Source organism: Girardinichthys multiradiatus, chromosome 19, assembly GCF_021462225.1.
Source record: "Girardinichthys multiradiatus isolate DD_20200921_A chromosome 19, DD_fGirMul_XY1, whole genome shotgun sequence".
NCBI classification, from domain to species: domain Eukaryota; kingdom Metazoa; phylum Chordata; class Actinopteri; order Cyprinodontiformes; family Goodeidae; genus Girardinichthys; species Girardinichthys multiradiatus.
In genome coordinates, this window is record NC_061811.1 from 19,569,517 (window position 1) to 19,592,314 (window position 22,798).

The following is a 22,798-nucleotide window of genomic DNA, read 5'->3' on the forward strand; positions in this document are numbered from 1 at the left end:
AACACGCCTAATATTTCATATGCAGAAAAACGTGCAGTCCAAATGTTTGAAGCATTTCAAAGCAACTTCCTATTCTTTAGTAATGTTCCTTCTCATACCGGAACGACCAACGCCTCCACCAATCAGAGCGCTGTTTCTTCAGCAGCCGGCCAATCACAGACAGCGCTGTTAGACGTTGACCGGAGACGAAAACATGGCGGCTCACAGGTAACCTGCTGTGCTAATGTTGATGTTAATTTGAAGGGTGACCGGAGAAAAGCAGCAACTATGCTCGGCCTGACTTTGAAAGAGGTTAGTGTGGCTGGTCGTTCATAAACGTGATTTATTTAAATAGACATTTATTCATGTCATGGTCTGCAGGATATATATTTTTTTGTCTTAAACAAACGCGATCTCCATCTAAGACAACGAAATAACTTGTCAATATTACGTTAGCAAACTGTAAGACAGACTATGCAAAGGAATACAGCCTCGTCTTCTTACTTTAAATGGATTTAAGAATATTAAAACATGAAAGTCGTTAAATAATAAAGAGTGCAGAAACTATTTTCTTTCCAGAAAGAATTGTGCAGCAAGACTAGGGTTTATAAAGTTGCATCAAAGTGAGCTACAAGACCCCTGGAGTGCTTTGGACAGATGAGACAGAAATAAAGATGTCTGGCTATAATGCACAGCATCATGTTTAAAGAAATCCAAACACAGAACATCAACTTAAACACCTCCCAGCTTCTATCAAGCATAGTGGTGAAGGTGTGATGGTTTGCACCCACAGTCATTGGGCACCGTTCAGTCTTTATGTGCAAAAACAATGAATGGAAACGCTGAGAATTAACAACTATGATGGAGAACATGGAACTCCAGGCGTGGGCTCTTGACATGTAAAACATGATCGAATTTCTTTCTTTTTTATAGTTTATGAAACAGTGGTGTGGAGTTAAGCTGCTTTAGTTTCAACACCATGACTGTCAGGGTTGTATGACACCAGAAACGTTCCCAAGTAGTTAAATTAGGCTTTTCTGTAACTAAGAGAGAAGCACAGAGGTCTTTTTTTTTTTCAGGCAGCTGACTAGCAGTTTGCAGCAATGGATTGGGGGAGGGGTAACATCTCAAGCAAAACTTTTTAAAACCTTTGGAAAATTTTGATGAAGTCAACAGGTCCATACCTACTGTAATAGTCACTCAGATTTATCTTGTTTCTATTGTACATATACAAGAAAGTCCAATAAACATAACTTCACAGTATAAAGTATAAATGTTTCCTTGTGGAATTTGCTTCTTTAAGTAGTGTGTTATGATTGTCCTTGAGGTGTCTGTGGCGTTCAAGGAGGGAAGAATCTCCCCAACGGAACTCTGTAGGAAGTGCTTGAATCGCATAAAGAAGACTCAGCGCCTGAACGCTTACATCACCGTTATAGAGGAGCTGTCTCTGAAACAGGCTCAACAGTCTGAAGCGAGGCTGCGTCAAGGTGTGGGTATAGGCGTTTTTATCTCAGTCTGGTCTCAGTGGAATCACAGGTGTTGATGCTTGAACGTGTTTTTTTCTAGGCGTCCCGAAAGGTCCCCTGGATGGGATCCCCTTTGCAGTCAAGGACAATTTCTGCACAAAAAATATCAGGACAACATGTGCCTCCAAGATGCTGGAAGGTGAGAGGATACATGTTTCCTTATAAATATACTCAGAATCAGGCCAGGTATGATAAAAAGATCACTGTTTTTACAGGCTACACTCCACCGTACAATGCTACAGTTGTACAAAAACTTCTTGACCAAGGGGCCGTTCTGATGGGGAAGACTAACATGGATGAGTTTGCGATGGGGTAGGTTAATTACTCTCAAATCTAATTCTGTTAGTAAATGAGATTTTAGAAATCTGTGGTTTTGTTTTATACCGAATTAGCATTGGTGTGTTTGTTCTCCTCTCAGTGCAGGCAGTACAGACGGAGCGTTTGGTCCAGTCAGAAACCCGTGGAGCTACGCAGCTTCGTACAAAACACAAACGGGGGCAGCTCCCGACACCGAATGGGTCGTTGCCGGAGGAAGTTCAGGGGGAAGCGCCGCAGCTGTCGCCTCGCTCACAAGCTACCTGTGAGGTTGAACGTTTACACTAACAAAGAAGCAAAACTCAAAGATATACATTGATGTTTCCAAATCTTTTGGCAGGGCATTGGGCTCAGATACAGGCGGTTCAACCCGTAATCCCGGAGCGCTGTGTGGCGTTGTCGCCCTGAAGCCCACTTACGGCCTTGTGTCGAGGCATGGCCTCATTCCATTGGTCAATTCCATGGATGTCCCTGGGATTATTACGCGCAGCGTCAATGATGCAGCTATTGTCCTAGGTGACACACATTTTTTTTTTGTTTTTAGGATGATGACAATTTCTGAAATTGCAATAACCTTGCAGCCACTTTGTAGAACTGTGATTTGAATTATCTGAAAACAGCTTATAGCTAATAACCCACAGTAATTGTTGCATGTGGTTCAGAAATATTTTCACCAAGGCTTTTCTGACATGACAAAAACACAGGTGCTTAAAAAATTATTACAATAATTAGTTCAAACATGTGACTGCACAGGAGTGTTACAAAACATCATTGTTTCATCTTCACCCACTTTCTACCACCTTCTGTGAGCTAAGCCTAACCAAATTTCCATTCAAGGAGTCCTTTGCAATCACAATGTTGCATACAGTGAGATCGTGATGACTTTTTGCAGGGTAACATACTGTTAACTTCTAATTAAGGTTTTTTACTGGAGTTAAAAAATGTCATAGGTTAAACGGTGGTAGATCTCAATCATTGGCATTTTAGTTCTCCTGCAGGTAAAAAAAACCAAAAAACTAGTGGTTGAACTTGAAACTTCCATCTTGGTATTGTGTTTTTCTTAACTTCCATTTTACATAAAGTCCTTAAAATCATGTGATTACCAGTTTTGCTAAAATATTCACGAGTACAATGATTCTCATGGTCGCCTCAGTATCAGAAGAAAATCCAAATTACCCAGGTATTTTAGTGTCATTGTGATTTTTAGAGCAATATTTTGTGATGCTGAACAACAGAATACACACACATAATATTAGCATAGCTACAATGCGAACAAGCAACAGCATCAGTGTAAACAATGCAAAATTCAAAGTTACGATTAGTTGCAGATTAAGAAACAGAATGGTGTGATAGTGACATTAATAAGGAACAATGAAAAACTGAAATGTTTCTTACTATTTTAATCGCAGGAATAGAATAGAGCAGGTGTGACCTGAAACTGTGTTTACATGTCAAACAGGTGTCCTCCAAGGCATTGATGTTAGTGACTCAACCACAGTTCCTGCTCCATCAACACTAACAGAGCTTCATGAAGACATTGATGTCAGGAGCATCCGTGTTGGCATCCCTAAGGTGAGTTAATGTATCGATTTCCTCAATTAAATACTGAGGCTTTTATCTACCTCAGCTTCACAGGGTATGAGGCTTTTACATACTTATTACCACCACAGACCTAATCTTATCTTATGGAGCAGAACTGCTCGTACGAGTTGGAAGCTAGACAATCTTGGCGAGCCAAATATATATAAACAGTCATGGTGCATTTTGTTTAAATTCTGAGGTCAGAATTTACAATTAGAAAAAAATCCACTCAACAGCATTTGGATAAGTTGGAGAAAAAAACACTATAACTGGACTGCAAATTAAATTTTGATAATAACTGGAAAGAACTGCTTATTATTAGTTTATTGTTTATTAAATCAACCCAACCTTTCCACATAAACATTTCACAATGTTTTTATGAGCAATAAAGAGCAGAGTAAATCACTATTCAATTTTATTCCTTGTCGTAGCAGTCCTAACAGTATTTCATTCTTGCCTCCAAATTCCAACTGTTCTTTCATTCGACTGTGTGTATATGCATTCATCCGTTTGTTTGTCCACACTTTTATACATTCCTAAAAACAAAGAAGATCTCTGAAAACCTGAGTCAGGAAAAGGTTTAGATGGCAAAAATGTGTAAGGAACAATTGTAGGAACCTTGACTTTGGTTGGTGTCTTGCATCATCTTTCAGGAGTACCATGCCCCCGGCCTGTCTGATGAGACCCTGGCTCAGTGGAGTCGTGTTGCAGACTTGTTTGAGAGAGCAGGAGCCCGGGTGGAGCAGGTTTCCCTCCCACACACCCAGTACTCCATCGTCTGCTACCACGTCCTTTGCCACGCCGAGGTGGCATCAAACATGGCCCGATTTGATGGGCTGGAATACGGTACAAACTGAGCTGTGTTGAATTAAATGTGATGGAAGGTCACACCCAAATTCTGCAGGCATATCATGTGATGGTCTTAAAGGTTTGGTGTTTTACTCCTCTACCAGGCCACCGAAGTGAGATGGAGAGCTCCACTGAGGTGATGTATGCTGCAACCCGACACGAGGGCTTCAACGATGTAGTCAGAGGGAGGATTCTTTCCGGAAACTACTTCCTGCTTAAACAGTAAGACCTCAAACTGTTCTCAATTTTCAGTTTTTATCAGACTCCACAACCAGCCTCAGATACTTCCGGTGTCTTCTGGCAGTACTTTATTTCCACAAAATAACCATGGACTTGTCACACCTTCCAGAAACTACCAGCACTACTTTGTGAAAGCTCAAAAGTGCCGTCGGCTGATTGCAGATGATTTCCGCCAGGTTTTCGACTCAGGAGTCGACGTGCTGCTGACTCCCACCACTCTGACTGATGCTGCCCGTTACCATGACTTCACACAGGAAGACAACCGCACACGCAGCGCACAGGAAGATGTCTTCACCCAACCTGCAAACATGGCAGGTACGGAGTCAAACCTGCCCCAATCAAAAACAAAGGCCTGGCAGTGTGTGCAGGAAGTGTGGGAGGACTTAGGACCTTATATATTAAGAAGTAGTATGGCACAAGAGCAAATCTACAAAAGTAAAGCCTTCCTAGAAGTATGCCATTGTTGAAAGAAAGCCCTAAGATGTCCTATTTCTTGTTCGCTATAAGCTTTGTAGGGACACATCAAACATAGGGAAGAAGGTACTTTGGTCAAACTAAATTAAAATGAAATGTTTTGAAATTGTTTGTTTTCTGTGTCAGACAACAAACAATGCACATCACAAACCCGCCATCCCACAGTGAAACGTGGTGGCAGTATCATGCTGTGTGCATACTTTTTCTTAGCAGGGACATGGAAACTAGTCCAAGTTGCTGGGACGATGGTCAAATCTAAATACAAGACAGTCCTGGAAGAAAACCTCTTAAGAGGCTGCAAAGGGGTTGAGTCTGGAGCAGAGGTTCAGCTTTCAGCAGGACAACAACCCTAAACATACAGGTCCTTCTCAAAATATTAGCATATTGTGATAAAGTTCATTATTTTCCATAATGTCATGATGAAAATTTAACATTCATATATTTTAGATTCATTGCACACTAACTGAAATATTTCAGGTCTTTTATTGTCTTAATACGGATGATTTTGGCATACAGCTCATGAAAACCCAAAATTCCTATCTCACAAAATTAGCATATTTCATCCGACCAATAAAAGAAAAGTGTTTTTAATGCAAAAAACGTCAACCTTCAAATAATCATGTACAGTTATGCACTCAATACTTGGTCGGGAATCCTTTTGCAGAAATGACTGCTTCAATGCGGCGTGGCATGGAGGCAATCAGCCTGTGGCACTGCTGAGGTCTTATGGAGGCCCAGGATGCTTCGATAGCGGCCATTAGCTCATCCAGAGTGTTGGGTCTTGAGTCTCTCAACGTTCTCTTCACAATATCCCACAGATTCTCTATGGGGTTCAGGTCAGGAGAGTTGGCAGGCCAATTGAGCACAGTGATACCATGGTCAGTAAACCATTTACCAGTGGTTTTGGCACTGTGAGCAGGTGCCAGGTCGTGCTGAAAAATGAAATCTTCATCTCCATAAAGCTTTTCAGCAGATGGAAGCATGAAGTGCTCCAAAATCTCCTGATAGCTAGCTGCATTGACCCTGCCCTTGATAAAACACAGTGGACCAACACCAGCAGCTGACACGGCACCCCAGACCATCACTGACTGTGGGTACTTGACACTGGACTTCTGGCATTTTGGCATTTCCTTCTCCCCAGTCTTCCTCCAGACTCTGGCACCTTGATTTCCAAATGACATGCAGAATTTGCTTTCATCCGAAAAAAGTACTTTGGACCACTGAGCAACAGTCCAGTGCTGCTTCTCTGTAGCCCAGGTCAGGTGCTTCTGCCGCTGTTTCTGGTTCAAAAGTGGCTTGACCTGGGGAATGCGGCACCTGTAGCCCATTTCCTGCACACGCCTGTGCACGGTGGCTCTGGATGTTTCTACTCCAGACTCAGTCCACTGCTTCCGCAGGTCCCCCAAGGTCTGGAATCGGCCCTTCTACACAATCTTCCTCAGAGTCCGGTCACCTCTTCTCATTGTGCAGCTTTTTCTGCCACACTTTTTCCTTCCCACAGACTTCCCACTGAGGTGCCTTGATACAGCACTCTGGGAACAGCCTATTCGTTCAGAAATTTCTTTCTGTGTCTTACCCTCTTGCTTGAGTGTGTCAATAGTGGCCTTCTGGACAGCAGTCAGGTCGGCAGTCTTACCCATGATTGGGGTTTTGAGTGATGAACCAGGCTGGGAGTTTTAAAGGCCCCAGGAATCTTTTGCAGGTGTTTAGAGTTAACTCGTTGATTCAGATGATTAGGTTCATAGCTCGTTTAGAGACCCTTTTAATGATATGCTAATTTTGTGAGATAGGAATTTTGGGTTTTCATGAGCTGTATGCCAAAATCATCCATATTAAGACAATAAAAGACCTGAAATATTTCAGTTAGTGTGCGATGAATCTAAAATATATGAATGTTAAATTTTCATCATGACATTATGGAAAATAATGAACTTTATCACAATATGCTAATATTTTGAGAAGGACCTGTACACAGAGCTACAAAACAGTGATTTACATCATGAATACAGTGGGCCAGTGGTCAAAGTCCAACTGATAATCATTGGCAAGACTTGAAAGTTGATGTTTACCGATGCTTTCTGTCCAACCTGACTTACCTCTAGCTATTTTACAAAGAAGAATAGGCATAAATTTCAGTCTCTAAGTGTGCGAAGCTGAAGAGGACATTTGTCATTGCAGCAAAAGATGGTTCCACTTGGGGCTGAATACAAATGCAGACAAACCTTTTAGCTTTTTATTTGTAAGAAAATGTGGAAACCATTTTTAATTTTTCTACCTCTTTACAACTGTGTGCTGCTTTGTGGTTGTAATGTGAAAGAATGTTGAGAAGTTTAAGGGATGTGAATATGTTTGCCAGGCATTTTAGGTACAGTGGACCCACACACACTTCTTACTGGAAGCTTTTTATCATAAAAAAAATTAAATGGGACACGATCCTATTCTCCATTTTTTTCTGTCTTCAAATTACCTTAATACAGGTCTTCCTGCTGTCTCTGTGCCAACTGCCTTATCACGACGGGGTCTTCCCATTGGCTTACAGCTTATCGGCCCTGCCCTGGAAGACAGGAAGCTGCTGTGTGTCGCTCAGTGGATCGAGCAGAGGGTTGGCTTCCCATCCATCAGTGACTGCGATAACTCGCAGGAGAGCAGTAATGATGCAGGAGTGACCAAAAGGGAGCAGACTTCAGCTGCTTGAGGAATGCTTTGGATACTATTGAGACTATAACTACTGCTAATCATATGTCCTTATAGGAAGTTCTATGTGGAGTCCATGGATCACAAATTACAGATGCTTTACAGTGATAACGTATATGTAATAAATGTCAAAAACTGTTTAAAAAACGTGATTCAAATGGGATGTTGCATCACATCCTATTACTTAACGTAATGGTCTGCCATTCTTATTAAACTGGCTCATAGCTGCAGTGCCAAAGCTCTTCTATACCGTCTGTCTTTAGAGCTCTTTTTTTCTGTGGTTGATAATGAAATCCATTATGAGAAACTCAATTTCTATTCCCTTTATGCGTGGTCTGTTTGTTTTATGAAATTGTTGTACAGAGCCATTAAACAAGCTATGATGTTTACCTTCGGTACATCACACATAGAAAACATAACTTTTAAGCCCAAATGCTTAGATTTTCCTTATCTGCAGTTTATCCTTACATAGTTGGTTCATTTTTGAGCCACAATTTAGTCTTGAATCATGTGTCTGATTATTAAAACATCAAGGTAGAAACTGAATTTTAACACATGTTTGTTTTATTTGTAGTTTTCTCAAATATTCTCTGTAAAAAATAACTTCCTACTTCCTGGGAAGCAGGAAGTTATTTTACATAGAAAGATACCAGAGAGAAACATTTAGACTTTGGATTTAGCTTTTGTTTTTTTTGAGGAAATCCAAATCCTACCCAATCTCTTTTTTAAACCAGTAAATGCAAAGGTTTAATACACATTTCCTGAACACACTGGGGGTTTTTTTTAGGAAGGAAATAACATGTCGTGAGTTTGACAGTTTGCAAAAAGCCATGTACAAAGTTAGTCAAATACGTAAGGATGCTGACTGTGTTCTTACCAAATTCAGCACAAAGCAGAAGTCTCGCAGTCTTTCTGTCATAACATGTAGGTCTCAACCACAGTTTGCCTTTGCCAACGTCTTTCTCATACATTTGAATGCAAATTTCACTTAATCTTTATGTTTAAATGTTAGCAACAATCCAGGATTTAAAATGGATATTTATTTCAATTAAACCCTTTTGCAAAGCAAATTTAATGCTTTTTAACCTTTATACACCCACAGCAGTTGGATGCAGTAGGTGTAAAGGCCCAGTTTTTAGACAGTATTATAGATGGAGCGAGACATGATGTCCCAGATGTGCTCAATCAGATTCAGGTCTGGGGAACAGGCGGGCCAGTCCATAGCTTCAATGTCTTCATCTTGCAGGAACTGCTGACACACTCCAGCCACATGAGGTCTAGCATTGTCCTGCATTAGGAGGAACCCAGGGCCAACCGCACCAGTATATGGTCTCACAAGGGGTCTGAGGATCTCATCTCGGTACCTAATGGCAGTCAGGCTACCTCTGGCGAGCACATGGAGGGCCATGCAGCCCTCCAAAGAAATGCCACCCCACACCATTCCTGACCCACTGCCAAACAGGTCATGCTGAAGGATGTTGCAGGCAGCAGATCGCTCTCCACGGTGTCTCCAGACTGTCACGTCTGTCACATGTGCTCAGTGTGAACCTGCTTTCATCTGTGAAGAGCACAGGGCGCCAGTGGTGAATTTGCCAATCCTGGTGTTCTCTGGCAAATGCCAAGCGTCCTGCACGGTGTTGGGCTGTGAACACAACCCCCATTTGTGGACGTCGGGCCCTCATACCATCCTCATGGAGTTGGTTTCTAACCGTTTGTACAGACACATGCACATTTGTGGCCTGCTGGAAGTCATTTTGCAGGGCTCTGGCAGTGCTCCTCCTGTTCCTCCTTGCACAAAGGTGGAGGTAGCGGTCCTGCTGCTGGGTTGTTGACCTCCTACGGCCTTCTCCACGTCTTCTGGTGTACTGGTCTGTCTCCTGGTAGCGCCTCCAGGCTCTGGACACTACGCTGACAGACACAGCAAACCTTCCTGCCACAGCTCGCATTGATGTGCCATCCTGGATGAGCTGCACTACCTGAGCCACTTGTGTGGGTTGTAGAGTCCGTCTCATGCTACCACGAGTGTGAAAGCACCACCAACGTTCAAAAGTGACCAAACATAAGCCAGAAAGCATAGATACTGAGAAGTGGTCTGTGGTCCCACCTGCAGAACCACTCCTTTATTGAGTGTCTTGCTAATCGCTAAAGATTTCCCCCTGTTGTCTTTTCCATTTGAACAACAACATGTGAAATTTATTGTCAATCAGTGTTGGTTCCTAAGTGGACAGTTTGATTTCACAGAAGTTTGATTTACTTGGAGTTATATTGTGTTGTTTAAATGTTCCCTTTATTTTTTTGAGCAGCTGTAAGTATTTACCAAATACTTTTTTATTCTTACTTGAGTACATTTTCTGGGCACTCTACTGAACTTATTGTTATTGACTATTAGTTTCAAGGCCTTGAGGTTGACATTTGTACAGCACCATAATGGTGTATTTGGAGGCAGAAGGGACAACAATATATTTAGGATCTCGAAAGCTAAGGGAAGCTGATTGGACAGAAGAATGAAGGGTGATCACTTTACATACTTCTTTTTACCTGGTGGTTAAAAAGTTAAAAAGTGTTTGGCAAAAAGATTAATACCCCTTAAGGGTTTTCACATTTTGCCACCCAAATCTTACTGTATGTTTTAGGATTTTTTTATAATTGTGAGGTAGAACCAAAATAATGCATTGTTTTCAAAGGTCCTTGTTGCAAAGAAACATTTTAAAAGTATGAGTACACACTGTATGAAGGAAGAGAATTTTCAATTCTTGTCTCAGTTGCTTAGTTGGATTTAGGTCTGGACTTTAACTAGGCCATTCTGACAAATGAACATTTTATTTATCTAAACTATTCTATTGTATCTCTGGGTGTATGTGGTGTCTTTGTCTGGGTGGAAGCTCTGCTTCAGTCTCTTCGGCAGTCTCTACCGGATTTTTCTACCAGCATTGCCCTGTATTTATCTCCACCCGGGTCAGACCAATTTACTGTCCCTTCTTATGAAAAGCATCCCCACAGTATAATGCTGCCACCACCGTGTTTCATCATAGCAGATGGTATGTTCATGGGGATGTTCGATGTAATTTTTCCTCCACACGTAACATTTTTCATGTAGGCCATGTAGTGCTTTCTTCCACCTGTTTGCTCTATCACCTGCATGGTTTATGACATAATAGAAATTAGTTTCTTATGGCTTTCTTCAACACCAATTTTCTTTTACCACATAAAGTTTAGATCTGTGGAGCGCACGACTAATAGTTGTCCAGTCACCAGATGATTCCACCTGAACTGTGGGTCTCTGCCGCTCCTCCAGAATTACCAAGGTCCTCTTGGTTTCCTCTCCAAAATAGTTGGCGGTCTGTCAGTTTACGTTTACTCACATGGTTTGGTAGGCTATCTGATGTGACATACTTCATTGTTTAGATTATTATGCTTAGTGAGATGTTATTTTATACCCTAACCATACTTACATCTTTCTGATGCTGTTTGTTCACTACTGTTACCTAACAAACATCTGTTAGCTGTAGTTATACTAAGATTTAATTGCACACAGGTGGACACCTTGTGAAGGCAATTGGTTGCACATGATTTTATTTAGGAATACAATTCACAATTATCTGCTGCTTTGTGCTTCTTTGTCAGGTACATTTAAAAGAAAAGCATTGAAATTTGTGGTTGTGACGTGACAATGCAAAAACGACATGCAAAATGTTCTCACTGTGGCTGTGTGGGCTTTCTATTGGTTTCTACCTACTGTCCCTAAGATACATGTTTCCTAGCTGCAGATTCTGAACTGACATTATTCATATGTGTGCATTGGTGCTAGTTGTGTTATACTGGGCTCTTGTCCATACCCCTAAACACACAAGCAGATTTATATTACATTGTAAGATACTTGCTCGTTTTTTCCACCTCGTACATAAACAAGAACTGCATGAAGGCTTTCCCATGCATGGAGACCTAGGTAAATGATTCCTGGAGCTTTAGATAAGCTGATCACTGATGTTTTGTGCTACCGAAGAGAGGTTTGCATATTCATAATGAAGGTTTCAATAGAAAAACAATTCCATTGTGACCATTTTCCATGTATCTCTCGTGACCAGACCAGTGTTTGCCTTATCTGTGTGAGAATCTGCTTGACATGTAAATTGTTTTTTTTACCTTTTTAGTTCTATCTAAATGTGAGTATGATGTCATTTTCAACTTCGTTGTATCCCTTTACAGAGCAGTCGAAAAATGAATTAAATACTTGATTTGAAGAAAATAAAAGGATCATTTAGGATCATTTATTGTTCCAACAAGCCAAACACACATCAAAACTGGTTTTGGAATTGATAAGGCAGACTTACAGCAAGCTCTAGACGGTAATCCAGCTCTAGCCTTATTGAATTTTTCTAGTCAATGCCTATAAGCTGGGTCCATTGCAGGAAAGCGACCAATATAAATCAGTCCTGCCAACAAGAGTGGTTGAAATATCTAGCCAGAGTTATGCCAGCTTCATTCTAACGTGCAATATAGTTATGTTAAGTCATTCCCAGATCCATGTTTCATTTACAAAGGAAAATAAAAAACAATATAAGTCACCAAAACCACCTGTTCCTGTTTCACTGTCATGTGCTTCATTACATTCAATTTTATGGCATTCACGTTGCAATTGATTGACACCATTTCTTGAACCACAGTGTAAGAGTCACAGGTTAGATCAAAGCAGATTCATGTGTTAGAATGTCCCAGTCAAAGTTCAGACAGCAAAATCTCACTGAGAATTTGTTACTACTTGAAAATTGCTGTTTACAAAAGTTTGCAGTCCCTTCACGCTGAGGTTAACCTATTTTGCAGAGATGAATGGGTAAAATGTTCAGTCTGCAAATGTGAAAACTGGTAGAGACATACCCCTAAAGATTTAAACTTGTAACTGCATCTAAAGATGATTCTACAAAGTACTGGCTAAGCAAGGCTGAATCTGCTTTTCAAAGTTTGGTTTTAGTAAGCTATGTATCATTTTCCTTCCATTCACAATGATGCACTACTTTGTGTAAGTCTAGCACAAAAACTCTCAGAAGAAACCGTTAAAGGTTGTGGTCATAATGTGACAAAATGTGAAAATAGACTACACATTCATCAAATGAAACGCGATTCTACCTCTGCCTGCTAACATGGATCATGTTAGGCTTATTTTCTACATGAGAGTTGTAGAACTACTGCTAAAACTACTTTTTGCCAAATAAGTTCCAGTAATTGATGCATTGATTTATTGATGCTAATTAATTTTCCACTGCACCGGAGACATGGTGTGTTTTAAGGAAGGTATGGTAATGATGTTAAAGGAAAGAGACGCATCAATGGCTACTTCAGCTACTTACTATTCAAATCTAAAGACTCACTTTAGTGCTGACATGTACATAATGTGTTACTTCCCTGATTGTTGAACCTTCAAAGGCTAAATTACATTTAAAATAGAGTCTTTGTTTCACTTTAAAGAACAAGCATCGTGTGGGCTTAATTTTGTTAATGACAGAGTCCATATTGTGCAATACTAGTTCCCTTGTTCATGATCAAACTGATTTCTCTTTAACAACAAGTGAATAAATATGTGCAAGGAGAGAGTAACTTTTGTACTTTTTGTTTCTACTGTCAGTCAGTCAGTCATTTTCTACCGCTTATTCCATAGTGGGTCACGGGGGAGCTGGTGCCTATATCCAGCAGTCTATGGGCGAGAGGCAGGGTACACCCTGGACAGGTCGCCAGTCCATTACAGGGCAACACACAAACAACCATGCAAACTCTCATTCATACACCTAAGGGCAATTTAGAAAGACCAATTAACCTAACAGGCATGTCTTTGGACTGTGGGAGGAAGCTGGAGTACCCAGTGAGAACCCACACATGCACGGGGAGAACATGCAAACTCCATGCAGAAAGACCCCTGGCCAGGAATCGAACCCAGGACCTTCTTGCTGCAAGGCAACAGTGCTACCAACTGCGCCACCGTGCAGCCCTTGTTTCTACTGTTTTGTACTATTTGTCAAATCAATATTGGTGTTCAAACTGTGGGGAAAGAAGTCACCGTCTGTGTGGCACCCCAGGTTGTGGTAAGGTGCATCCTGTTTGCATCTGCGCATCCTCTTAAGCCCCAGGGGATTTTTGTGAAGTTTGTGCTCAATACAACACTCCCAGATCTGACTGAGTTTTTCTCAGAAATTATTTAAGTCTAAATTATTAGTAGTTCATTTTTTAACTCGAATGTACAGTAAAGTACATAAATATATGTTGTCTTCATCAGGTGCTAAAGTTGGGTAAATAGATTATCTGATCATATTTACTAGAAAAAGAAAAAAATTAAAACTATAAATATTCACAGTCCAGAAACAGTTTGTAAAAATTTACAAAGTTTACAACTTCATTCCGAATAATGAGGGTAATAATAGCCAGATACTGGGGTTTAGGTGTAACTGGTTATCATTAAATGTAACCAGCTCTATAATAGCAGAGTTTCTTTTTTTAGTTTGCTGGCATTAAACATACAGGTGTGCAACATAATGCCAAGAAGGAAAGACATCAGCAATGAATGTAGAATAACAGCTGTTATTGCCCATCAATCCGAGCCCCTTCCAAACTATTTAAAATCCATCCATCTCAATGAAATATGAATGAAACATAGTATATAAATAGTACAAAGGGAAATCAGTGGGCCAATGATGCAAAACTTAATTTATCTAACATAAAACTAAAGGAGCTGCAAGGCAAGTCAAAAGCAGGAATCCTAAACCAAACAAAGCAGAAACAAAACTTGACTTAGTGAGGAACAGCACAAGAGCAAGCATGTGGCTAAGCAACCCATATTTTAAGACCATGCACGCAGGTGTGCTGTTTAGCAAACTGAATCGGGTTGGGAGAGTGTTGGATGGGTGCGAGGACTTGTTATCACACATGTAAAAACTTTGTGCTGTAATGCACCTGCACTCTACTGTGTATCTCTGGTATGCAGTTGTCTCTGAGTGCAGTCCTCCCTCCTGTGTGTGAAATCACCATTATCTATTTCCCATGAGAACCAGCCTCCTACCAGCCACACACACATATACCCTGTCTGAACTGTCTGTTGAACTGTGCATATAAATAAAGAGATAGGGTGTCAAAACTTTGTAGTTGCACTGCAAAGTGGGCTACCCATGTCACAAGTAAAACTGACTCTGTATCGTTCTTACCTCTGAGTTGACTAAATAATACCTAACATAATTTGGTCCTTCGAGCCGGAGATTATAAGAACTAAACTGATCTTGTTTTTCTTTGCAGTGACTGACGGATCTCCGGGAACAGCCTGACGTCGAGTTAAGCGCTGCCGCACAGCCGCACCTAGGCCTGGTGGCTGAAAGTCCCGGTGTGTGACATTCGCATCTGGCCGGTGGGTTATCGTCTTGCTCGACGCCGGGTGACTCTGGAGGTCCGACAGAGTCACCTAGAAGTCAACTCCGAGGTGAGATAGCTTTAAAATACAGTACATGAGATAAGAGTAAGCGCTATATAAATAAAAGAAGAAAAGTACTTAAACGTCATTTGGTAGTGTGTCACCGGGTAAGGACACTGCATTGGGAAGGTTTTATTCCACCGTGAAAGGAATGGTGACAAATTAAGGTAGGGCCCCGCCAAGAAGGGGGCCAAATAAAACGACTAAGGGTTATTCCCCTGCGAGGGAATAGAATAAGCGCTATAAAAGTAAAAAGAACGGAGTAAATTGAGCTCATAAAATAACACCAAGTTAACTTACAAACAATTACAAGGTACCTGAAACTAACTGTGTGACTGTTGTGTGTGTATATGGAGGACTAAGCATTTTAACAGAATCAGCAGCATTCTGCTGGTCCTGTGTTTTCTTTTGCCCAGATTAAAACTAAGTACTGGTGACTTTGGAGATTAAGGTCGGATTTCATTCCAGAAAATTAACACCGCTGCGAATTAGTCGCAGTAGAAGGCCGTGTTAATGTCCTCTCCATAAGTCTCATGCCAGTGACCTTTGATCTGGGACATTCATACTATAATTAAACTAACACAAAACATAATGGGGAAAAAACAAAGTAAACAGAAAAAATAATTTGGAGGGAGATGTAAAATTTATGGAGAATTATGTGGAAGAAGCAGGCATGATCTGCCGTAGGTGGAATAAATAACATGGGTTTTTGGGCAAATTAGATACAAAGGATGTCTTAAAATTACAAGGGGATCTAAAATTAGAAATAATGAAAACTAAAAAGAGAAAAATAACAAAGAACAATGGGGAAGGGACAGAGAAAAAGTTCTGATTTAACAGAAATATGTACACGATGGCATAAAAATACGGATTTTCAGGTAACTTAATTATCACTGAAATCCTAAAACTACACGGGGATCTTAAACTGGAGATTATGCATTCAAAAGATTCAAGAGACAATAAAAAACCTTGCCAGATTATAATTTCAAAGGGGACCTTTCAGTCCCTGAGTGCACACAGTTGATAAACAGATTAAAACAAAAAGATGAATTAAAAAAAACAAAACAACAAGAGCAGCCTTTAACTGACATAGCCATAATACTGAGGCCTTAAGAAAAGCGCAGGAAAATAAAAAAAAACAACAAAAACTTTCAGCTTAACTGAAAACAAATAAAGGGAGCGGACCGCCACCCATCCCAGTTTAGCATTAGTGAGAAACAGGTGCTTTAAAAATCATTCTATGGTGTTATACTACCAACAATATCATGACAAAATGCAAAAGATTCATTTTACAGGGAAATAATTCCATATTTGGCTCAGATTGTGTGCATTCTTGATTTTTCCTCTTTGAGAGAAGTTAAATTTCAGCTCTGTGAAACGACCTTGATAAAGAGATGCAGCTGCCTGAAAAAAAAAATATAAAACTGTTGGAATAATTGAATATAGATTTATCTTATATTTCCTCCTATTCTTTAACTTAACTATTTGATTATATAACCTTTCATGATGTATGTGTGAGAAAGGATGTGTGAGTTTGTCTGCAGGCAAAGATCATAAATGGAGCTGAACTAGCAGAGAAGGAAGCAGTCCAGTTGAGGAGGTCATAAAGATGAAGGCTGATTGCACTCGACAAAAAGTCACAGCTGACCCTACCAGTTGAAGGGGACTGTGGAAATGTGTTGTTAATGTATAAAGCTGTTTATAACCTGTTTACGATGCAGTTGTTGTTTTCCCCCATCCTTTAGAGAACAATGTTTTTGTAAACTAGGGACCCCCGAAAGACAATAAAAAGAGGAAGCGGTCGGATAGGCTTCAGAGCGGTGCGGGATCTGTAACTGAGCAAATCTTGACTGTCTCTCCTCGCAAAGCGAGTAAAAGGAACTAATACTTTGTCTCTCTTTTCTTTTTGTGTTGTTATAAATATTGTTAGGTTGGTTAAACCTGACAAAAACGTCTGCACAAAAGGCAGAAGCCGGTCTCTGCTGAGAGATGAAGATTGTAACTGCCCTGCATGTGTCAAACTCAAGGTCCGCGGGCCAAAACCGGACCCCAGAAGTTTACTGATTCTCTAGAAGTAGAGCCTTTAATATGGTGATTGTGTGCTCGAATGTTATTTTGTCAATCAATAAGCAGTTTTGTCTACATTCTGCCACAATCTACCTTTTGAAAATGTTTTGAATCTTGCTCTTTATGTATAAAAAAAGAAAAATTGGCTAAAGTCTGCAGACACAAAATGAACCTGGATTGAAGCTCTAACTAAGTTTATTTAATCTGAGATCCTCTCCAAATGCAACAGTATATGCCAGTCTACATGAGATACTAACAACTTCCCCTACTGATATAATATAAAGATCTGATTGAATATGTGAAACAAACAATGATGAAAGTTTTTCAACAGGTGATGCTCATCCAGGAGGAAGACAGTGTTCCTAGGAAATGCAGCTCATTCATTAACAATCAATTTTTCTCTTATAGGTGGAAGTTTTACAGACCAAATGACCAAGGTTCTGACTGACCTATGAACCTCACTGACCTGACAATGATAACATGACACCCAACAGACAATACCTTTATGGTGGACCCCACTAAGACCACCTTATTGATTCTTGGTGAATAAAAAAAAAAGAATTGAAGCGTTCAAAACAGACCTAGTGGAAACAAAAGGGGTTTTGAGGAAACGATGTGCATTTTAAGAATAATAGAAGTCAAATTATGTTCAAATGTTTGCAAATAAAATTACTCTGACAGAGAAATAAGTAAGTAGTGTGTGAATGTGTGTGAATGGGAATGACTGATTTCATTGTAAGGCATCTTTGAGGGACTTTAAAAGCGCTAATAAAGGTCTGATGTTCTGATGATCATTGACAAATTTATATCTTAATAAGGTTTCCAGAATCTTTTCCGAAAAATCATATAAAGATGGCAAAGGTTCTACCTGTATTGAAAATACTGATAACCATAAGAAAGTTCATAGACCCGTCTTCAATTTTTCACAATTCTTTTACAAACAGGGTATTTAAACTTTCATGTGGCCAAATGTCTGTATTTGACTTTCTGTTTTTGTGAAATAAATGTCTGTTTCATGTTATGTAAAAATTTGAGTCCTCAACATTACCATAATAATATTAGGTCAGTTCTCTATGGTAAAACAAAAAGATTTTAACAGATGTTTAGACTTTGTCCAGTCAGGTTCAAAATGATTGAATTAGACTCAAACTTAACACAAGATGAAATGAACCTTAACAGAATTACTGAACTGGACTGAAATAGAGAAAACTTGAGTTAATTGAAACAAACTTTAGTTACTTGAACTAAATACAAAGCCGACTGAAACTGTATGGTGTATCTATAAAACTGGGTAAGATAAACTAAGATTATAAGATATAATATGCCCTTCATTTTTTGTGTTCATCAGTGAGTGAGTTTTTATTTTTTATTTTTAATATGAACTAAACCAAGCATTATTCAAAATAATAGCAACTACCAACAGTGGTAATCTCATTTTTAAATGTAATAAGGACTTACTTTATAAAATATGATAAAAAAGAATAATAAGAATTTGGAAAAACAGAGGCTTTAAACCTCTGCAGGAACAGCACTGACACTGTCGAAAGTGGATCCTAATACAGAAATCTGGAAGCTCACTCTAGGGTGGACAGTCAAAGTCCATCCAAGGACACATTTAGATGAGGCAGAGGGACAAATACAGGGCTTAGCTGAGAGCAAAGAGAGCAACATGCATTCTGCCCTAGCTGCTGTCCCACCTGAACTGTGGTCCTAATCATTGACAGATGTAGGGCTAATAAAGGGGTTCCCACCATACAAGGTTAAAACTAATATCTGAAAAAAGGCTATTAGTCCGCCAATACCCCTTAAAGCCAGAAGCTGAAGAAGGTACTAAGCCAGTAATACAAGATATGTTGAAGTCAGGAATATTAAGAGAAGCACCTGACGCTACATGCAAGACATATCACACTGACATCGCTATTATTATCACAGCCAAACATAACTCTAAAAAGATGTGCCCCTTAAATCCAAGTACTCTAATACCTACTGCAGAAGATGGAAAACCACATTCCTGTAAAACAAAGGTAGAAGAAGATACAAAACCTAGACAAGATATTTCCCAAACACCATTATCAAACTCACAAACGGTGTTTGTAGATGGCTCAGCATCTAAAGATAAATATGGAAAGAATAGAGTTGGATATGCAGTAACAACCATCGATAGGATAATAGAAGCTAAATCTCTACCCAATACATGCTCAGCCCAAACAGCAGAATTATATGCTGTCGTAAGAGCATGCGAATTACATGAGGGACAAATACTTACTATATACACGGACAGCCAATACATGTTCGGATCAGTACATCACCATGCTAAGATTTAGCAAAATAGAGGTTTTAAAACATCATCAGGGACAGAACTAACTCATTTCAACCTATTAAAGAGAAAATGTCAGATCTGCTATTTATAGACACAGACGTGCTGAAAGACGCCCAACAGTCAGCAACCAAGACAGAAATAAAGGCCTGGCTAAAGAGAGGAGCACAGAGAAAAGATGACATCTATCAGATAGAAGATAAACCAATCCTCCCAAAACCTTTATACAACACAGCGGCTACAGTGACACATTGGGAAGACCCACGTGTCAAGGGGGGAATATGTCACATCTGGTAAAGCATTAATGCTACACTAATTTGTTGCAAACACAGGGGAAGAAATATTGCCTAGTTGTAATAGATGAACCTAGTGACACATTTCTTCCCCACATATGGTATCCCACAGATTATAAGGTCAGATAATGGGACTCATTTTGTAAATAATGTGATAGAACTAAGTTCTAAAGCATTAGGGTTTCAGTTAAAGATTAAGGAAAACAATGGAAGAAACAGGAAGGCCATGGCCCGAAAGCCTATTCCTGGTTAAATTATGGATGAGAATAACTCCAAATCAAACTGGTCTTACTCCATTTGCCACCTACTGTACATCATTGTATGGCTCCACCCACTGTGTTCTGAGCCTGAGATCACGTGACACCAAGTCGCTGATATAAATTTGTATTCTCAAAGAAATAGTACATGGCAGACCGTTTTCTCTGCCCTCTGACATGAATGAAATAGAGAAAGCACAACAGGAAACTTCATTAGCTGAGTGGATGAATAAAATGTTGCAAACAAAAGAAACACAAATGTCCAGTGGTCTGCCGATAATCTCTGCTCCTATCCCACAGAATGACCTGAGGCCTGGAGACCTGGTCCTGATTAACTCCACAGGAAGGATTGGAGCACTCCTCGGTGGAAAGGGCCGTTTCAAGTACTCCTGACAACGCCCACAGCTCTGAAAATAGCAGAGAGGCCTTCCTGGATCCATAAAAGCCACTGTAAGCCAGTTTTGCCGTTACAGGAGCCAGATCAACCGACGGGGTAGCAGAAGGAAGGGTTCAAAGGAGTTGGAGGACCCATAGGGCCCAGCGTCTCAAAGCGGTGAAGAAAACAGCTGATCTGCGCCCAATTATAAAATGGCTCTCTGTAACATGTGGACAGGACTGATAAGCCTGAGCTTAATTCTGGTAGCAGGACTCTTTCTCTGTCTAAAGCAGGATCCACAGGAGGTGATACCAAACCAGAAGAGATGGACTTCAGACGGGACCCATCTCCGACCACTGACGGAAGGACATAACACACACCCATTTCTGCAAAACTACTGGTACTGTTATGTGTTCGATACAGCTAAAACTCTAAATAAAACTTATTGTTATGTGTGTTCCATAATGCCCGTGCACTCCCAAGGCCCCACCATATATGTCAAAGCTATGAATGATTCACAGGCAAATTGCGCCTCCTCCTTTGGAGCACTAGGATATGCACGTCGCAATCAATTTATTTTACCAGGTCAGTTTCCAGCAGCAAACCAGAGTTTAAATTATACGTGCAACCCTCATAATTGTACCTGTCCCGATTTCTGGAAAGCTTTCAATATTACAGAAGGAGAAAAAGTCTCCCCTTTCAATGCTTATTTAAAGGACATAAGGCAGCATGCCCAGTGTTACAACAAAAACAAAGGGAACAACTCTACCTACTTGGGTACAAGTACAAATTGTAAAACAACATTTCAGATTACAACCTTCATGCAAAACGGCACATACTGGATAGAAGGGGTGGCATGGTTATGTGATAATAACGCTTATTATGTACTTCCACCCAGCTGGTATGGTGTATGTGCCCCAGTTTTCACATCAGATCACACTGTGGTACTTAGTAAGCAGACTATAGTTATACCACATAGGAGATCAAAAAGGGAAATAGATGTTAAACCACATGACCCCATTTGGGGAATAAATGTCCCAGATGAATTTAAACTTTGGCCTAAAGAGGATAAAACATTATTATCTCTCTTACCCTGGTTAGGTGTGGGCAAATTAATGCTGCGCGTGGAAACTTTAAGTTATCGATTTGGATTGTTTCTAAATAACTCCATAATAGTAGAAGAGGGTCAAAACACAGAAATGAGCGCTATGCGAGCCATGATAATTCAGAACCGCATGGCTTTGGATATTCTAACAGCATCAACGGGGGGCGTTTGTGTTCTATTGAATAACACCTGTTGCACATATATCCCAGATAATATACACTCTGCAAACATAACGGGAGCATTAAACAACCTACGGAATCTGCAAAATGTCATGGCACATGACCACCCAGATCCTACCTCTTCTTGGTTAGATTGGATGCTCACAGGGGGATGGATAAATCTGTTTAAGGTTCTCCTAGTTGCAGTAATAGCATGCATGGGCCTTCTGTGTCTCCTGTCAATATTTATTATCCCGTGTTGCAAATGCATGGTACAAAGAATAGTAACTCAGTCAGTCACGGTGGCATATGCAACACTGAACCAGGTAGAAATGCACGAAAATGAAGGGGACGATTATGATGACATGTTGTAAATAAATCACATCAAAAGCCTGAATGTACTCATACATTGTATTTCATAAAATGACCTTACAGCAGAAAATCGAAAGAAGTTGTTGCTTAAGTGAAATGAGAAAAAGTACAATAATGACATAAACAGGGCAGATTTTTTAATTCTTTTATTTTTATGTTTTCAAGTATTAATCAACATTTAACTTTTAATGGTCGCCGAGGGCGGCGGGGCCGTATGAGTATTTCCCACAAAATATAATCTGTTTACCGTCCGTGGGTTTCTGCTCATACAGAGTATTTTTCTTATTCGTTTTTATATTAAATGTTTTTACTTGTGATAAAAGGAGGGACTGTTGGATGGGTGCGAGGACTTGTTATCACTTATGTAAAAACTTTGTGCTGTAATGCACCTGCACTCTACTGTGTGTCTCTGGTATGCAGTTGTCTCTGAGTGCAGTCCTGCATAGATCAGAGTCAGAGAACAACAATACAGAATGTCATCTTGGGGTCACCAAGTCTACCTAAAAAACCATTAGACACTATATGTCAACAAGTTACTTGGGAGACATGCCATGGAAAAGTTTTTTTTTTTTCTGTACTCATATTACAATCATAAATGTTGGATGTTTGCTTACTAGGACTTTAACTGGAACTGTGTGGTTTGGTCTGATGAGGATGAGATTAAGCTTTGGGGAGGCCTGTCATAAAGCTTAGTGTATAAAAGCACTTCATGCCAGTTGTTAAGTAGTGGAGGATTGGTGATGCTGCG

At 40.1% G+C, this 22,798-nt stretch overlaps 1 protein-coding gene across 2 annotated transcripts; it reads left to right on the forward strand.

Moving 5' to 3' along the window:
- Positions 1–10: 10 nt before the first annotated feature.
- On the forward strand, positions 11–8,204 carry qrsl1 (glutaminyl-tRNA amidotransferase subunit QRSL1). Of its 2 annotated transcripts, none has more exons than XM_047346017.1 (11): positions 11–207; positions 1,307–1,466; positions 1,546–1,644; positions 1,721–1,817; positions 1,924–2,085; positions 2,161–2,336; positions 3,280–3,392; positions 4,055–4,247; positions 4,355–4,472; positions 4,600–4,805; positions 7,442–8,204. In XM_047346017.1, exons 1-11 carry the CDS (start codon positions 43–45, stop codon positions 7,657–7,659), a joined length of 1,707 nt encoding a protein of 568 aa, XP_047201973.1. In that variant the 5' UTR covers positions 11–42; the 3' UTR covers positions 7,660–8,204. The 2 variants fall into 2 exon arrangements, with proteins under 2 accessions (XP_047201973.1, XP_047201972.1); XM_047346016.1 differs by having other exon boundaries at positions 144–291.
- The last annotated feature ends 14,594 nt before the right edge of the window (positions 8,205–22,798 follow it).

Bases quoted from the DNA above. Each gene is read 5' to 3' on its own strand.
- qrsl1 (XM_047346017.1), top strand. From the start codon at position 43: ATGTTTGAAGCATTTCAAAGCAACTTCCTATTCTTTAGTAATGTTCCT. The intron at 2,337-3,279 runs GTGACACACATT...CATGTCAAACAG, and splicing joins TGATGCAGCTATTGTCCTAG to GTGTCCTCCAAGGCATTGAT. The intron at 3,393-4,054 runs GTGAGTTAATGT...ATCATCTTTCAG, and splicing joins TCCGTGTTGGCATCCCTAAG to GAGTACCATGCCCCCGGCCT.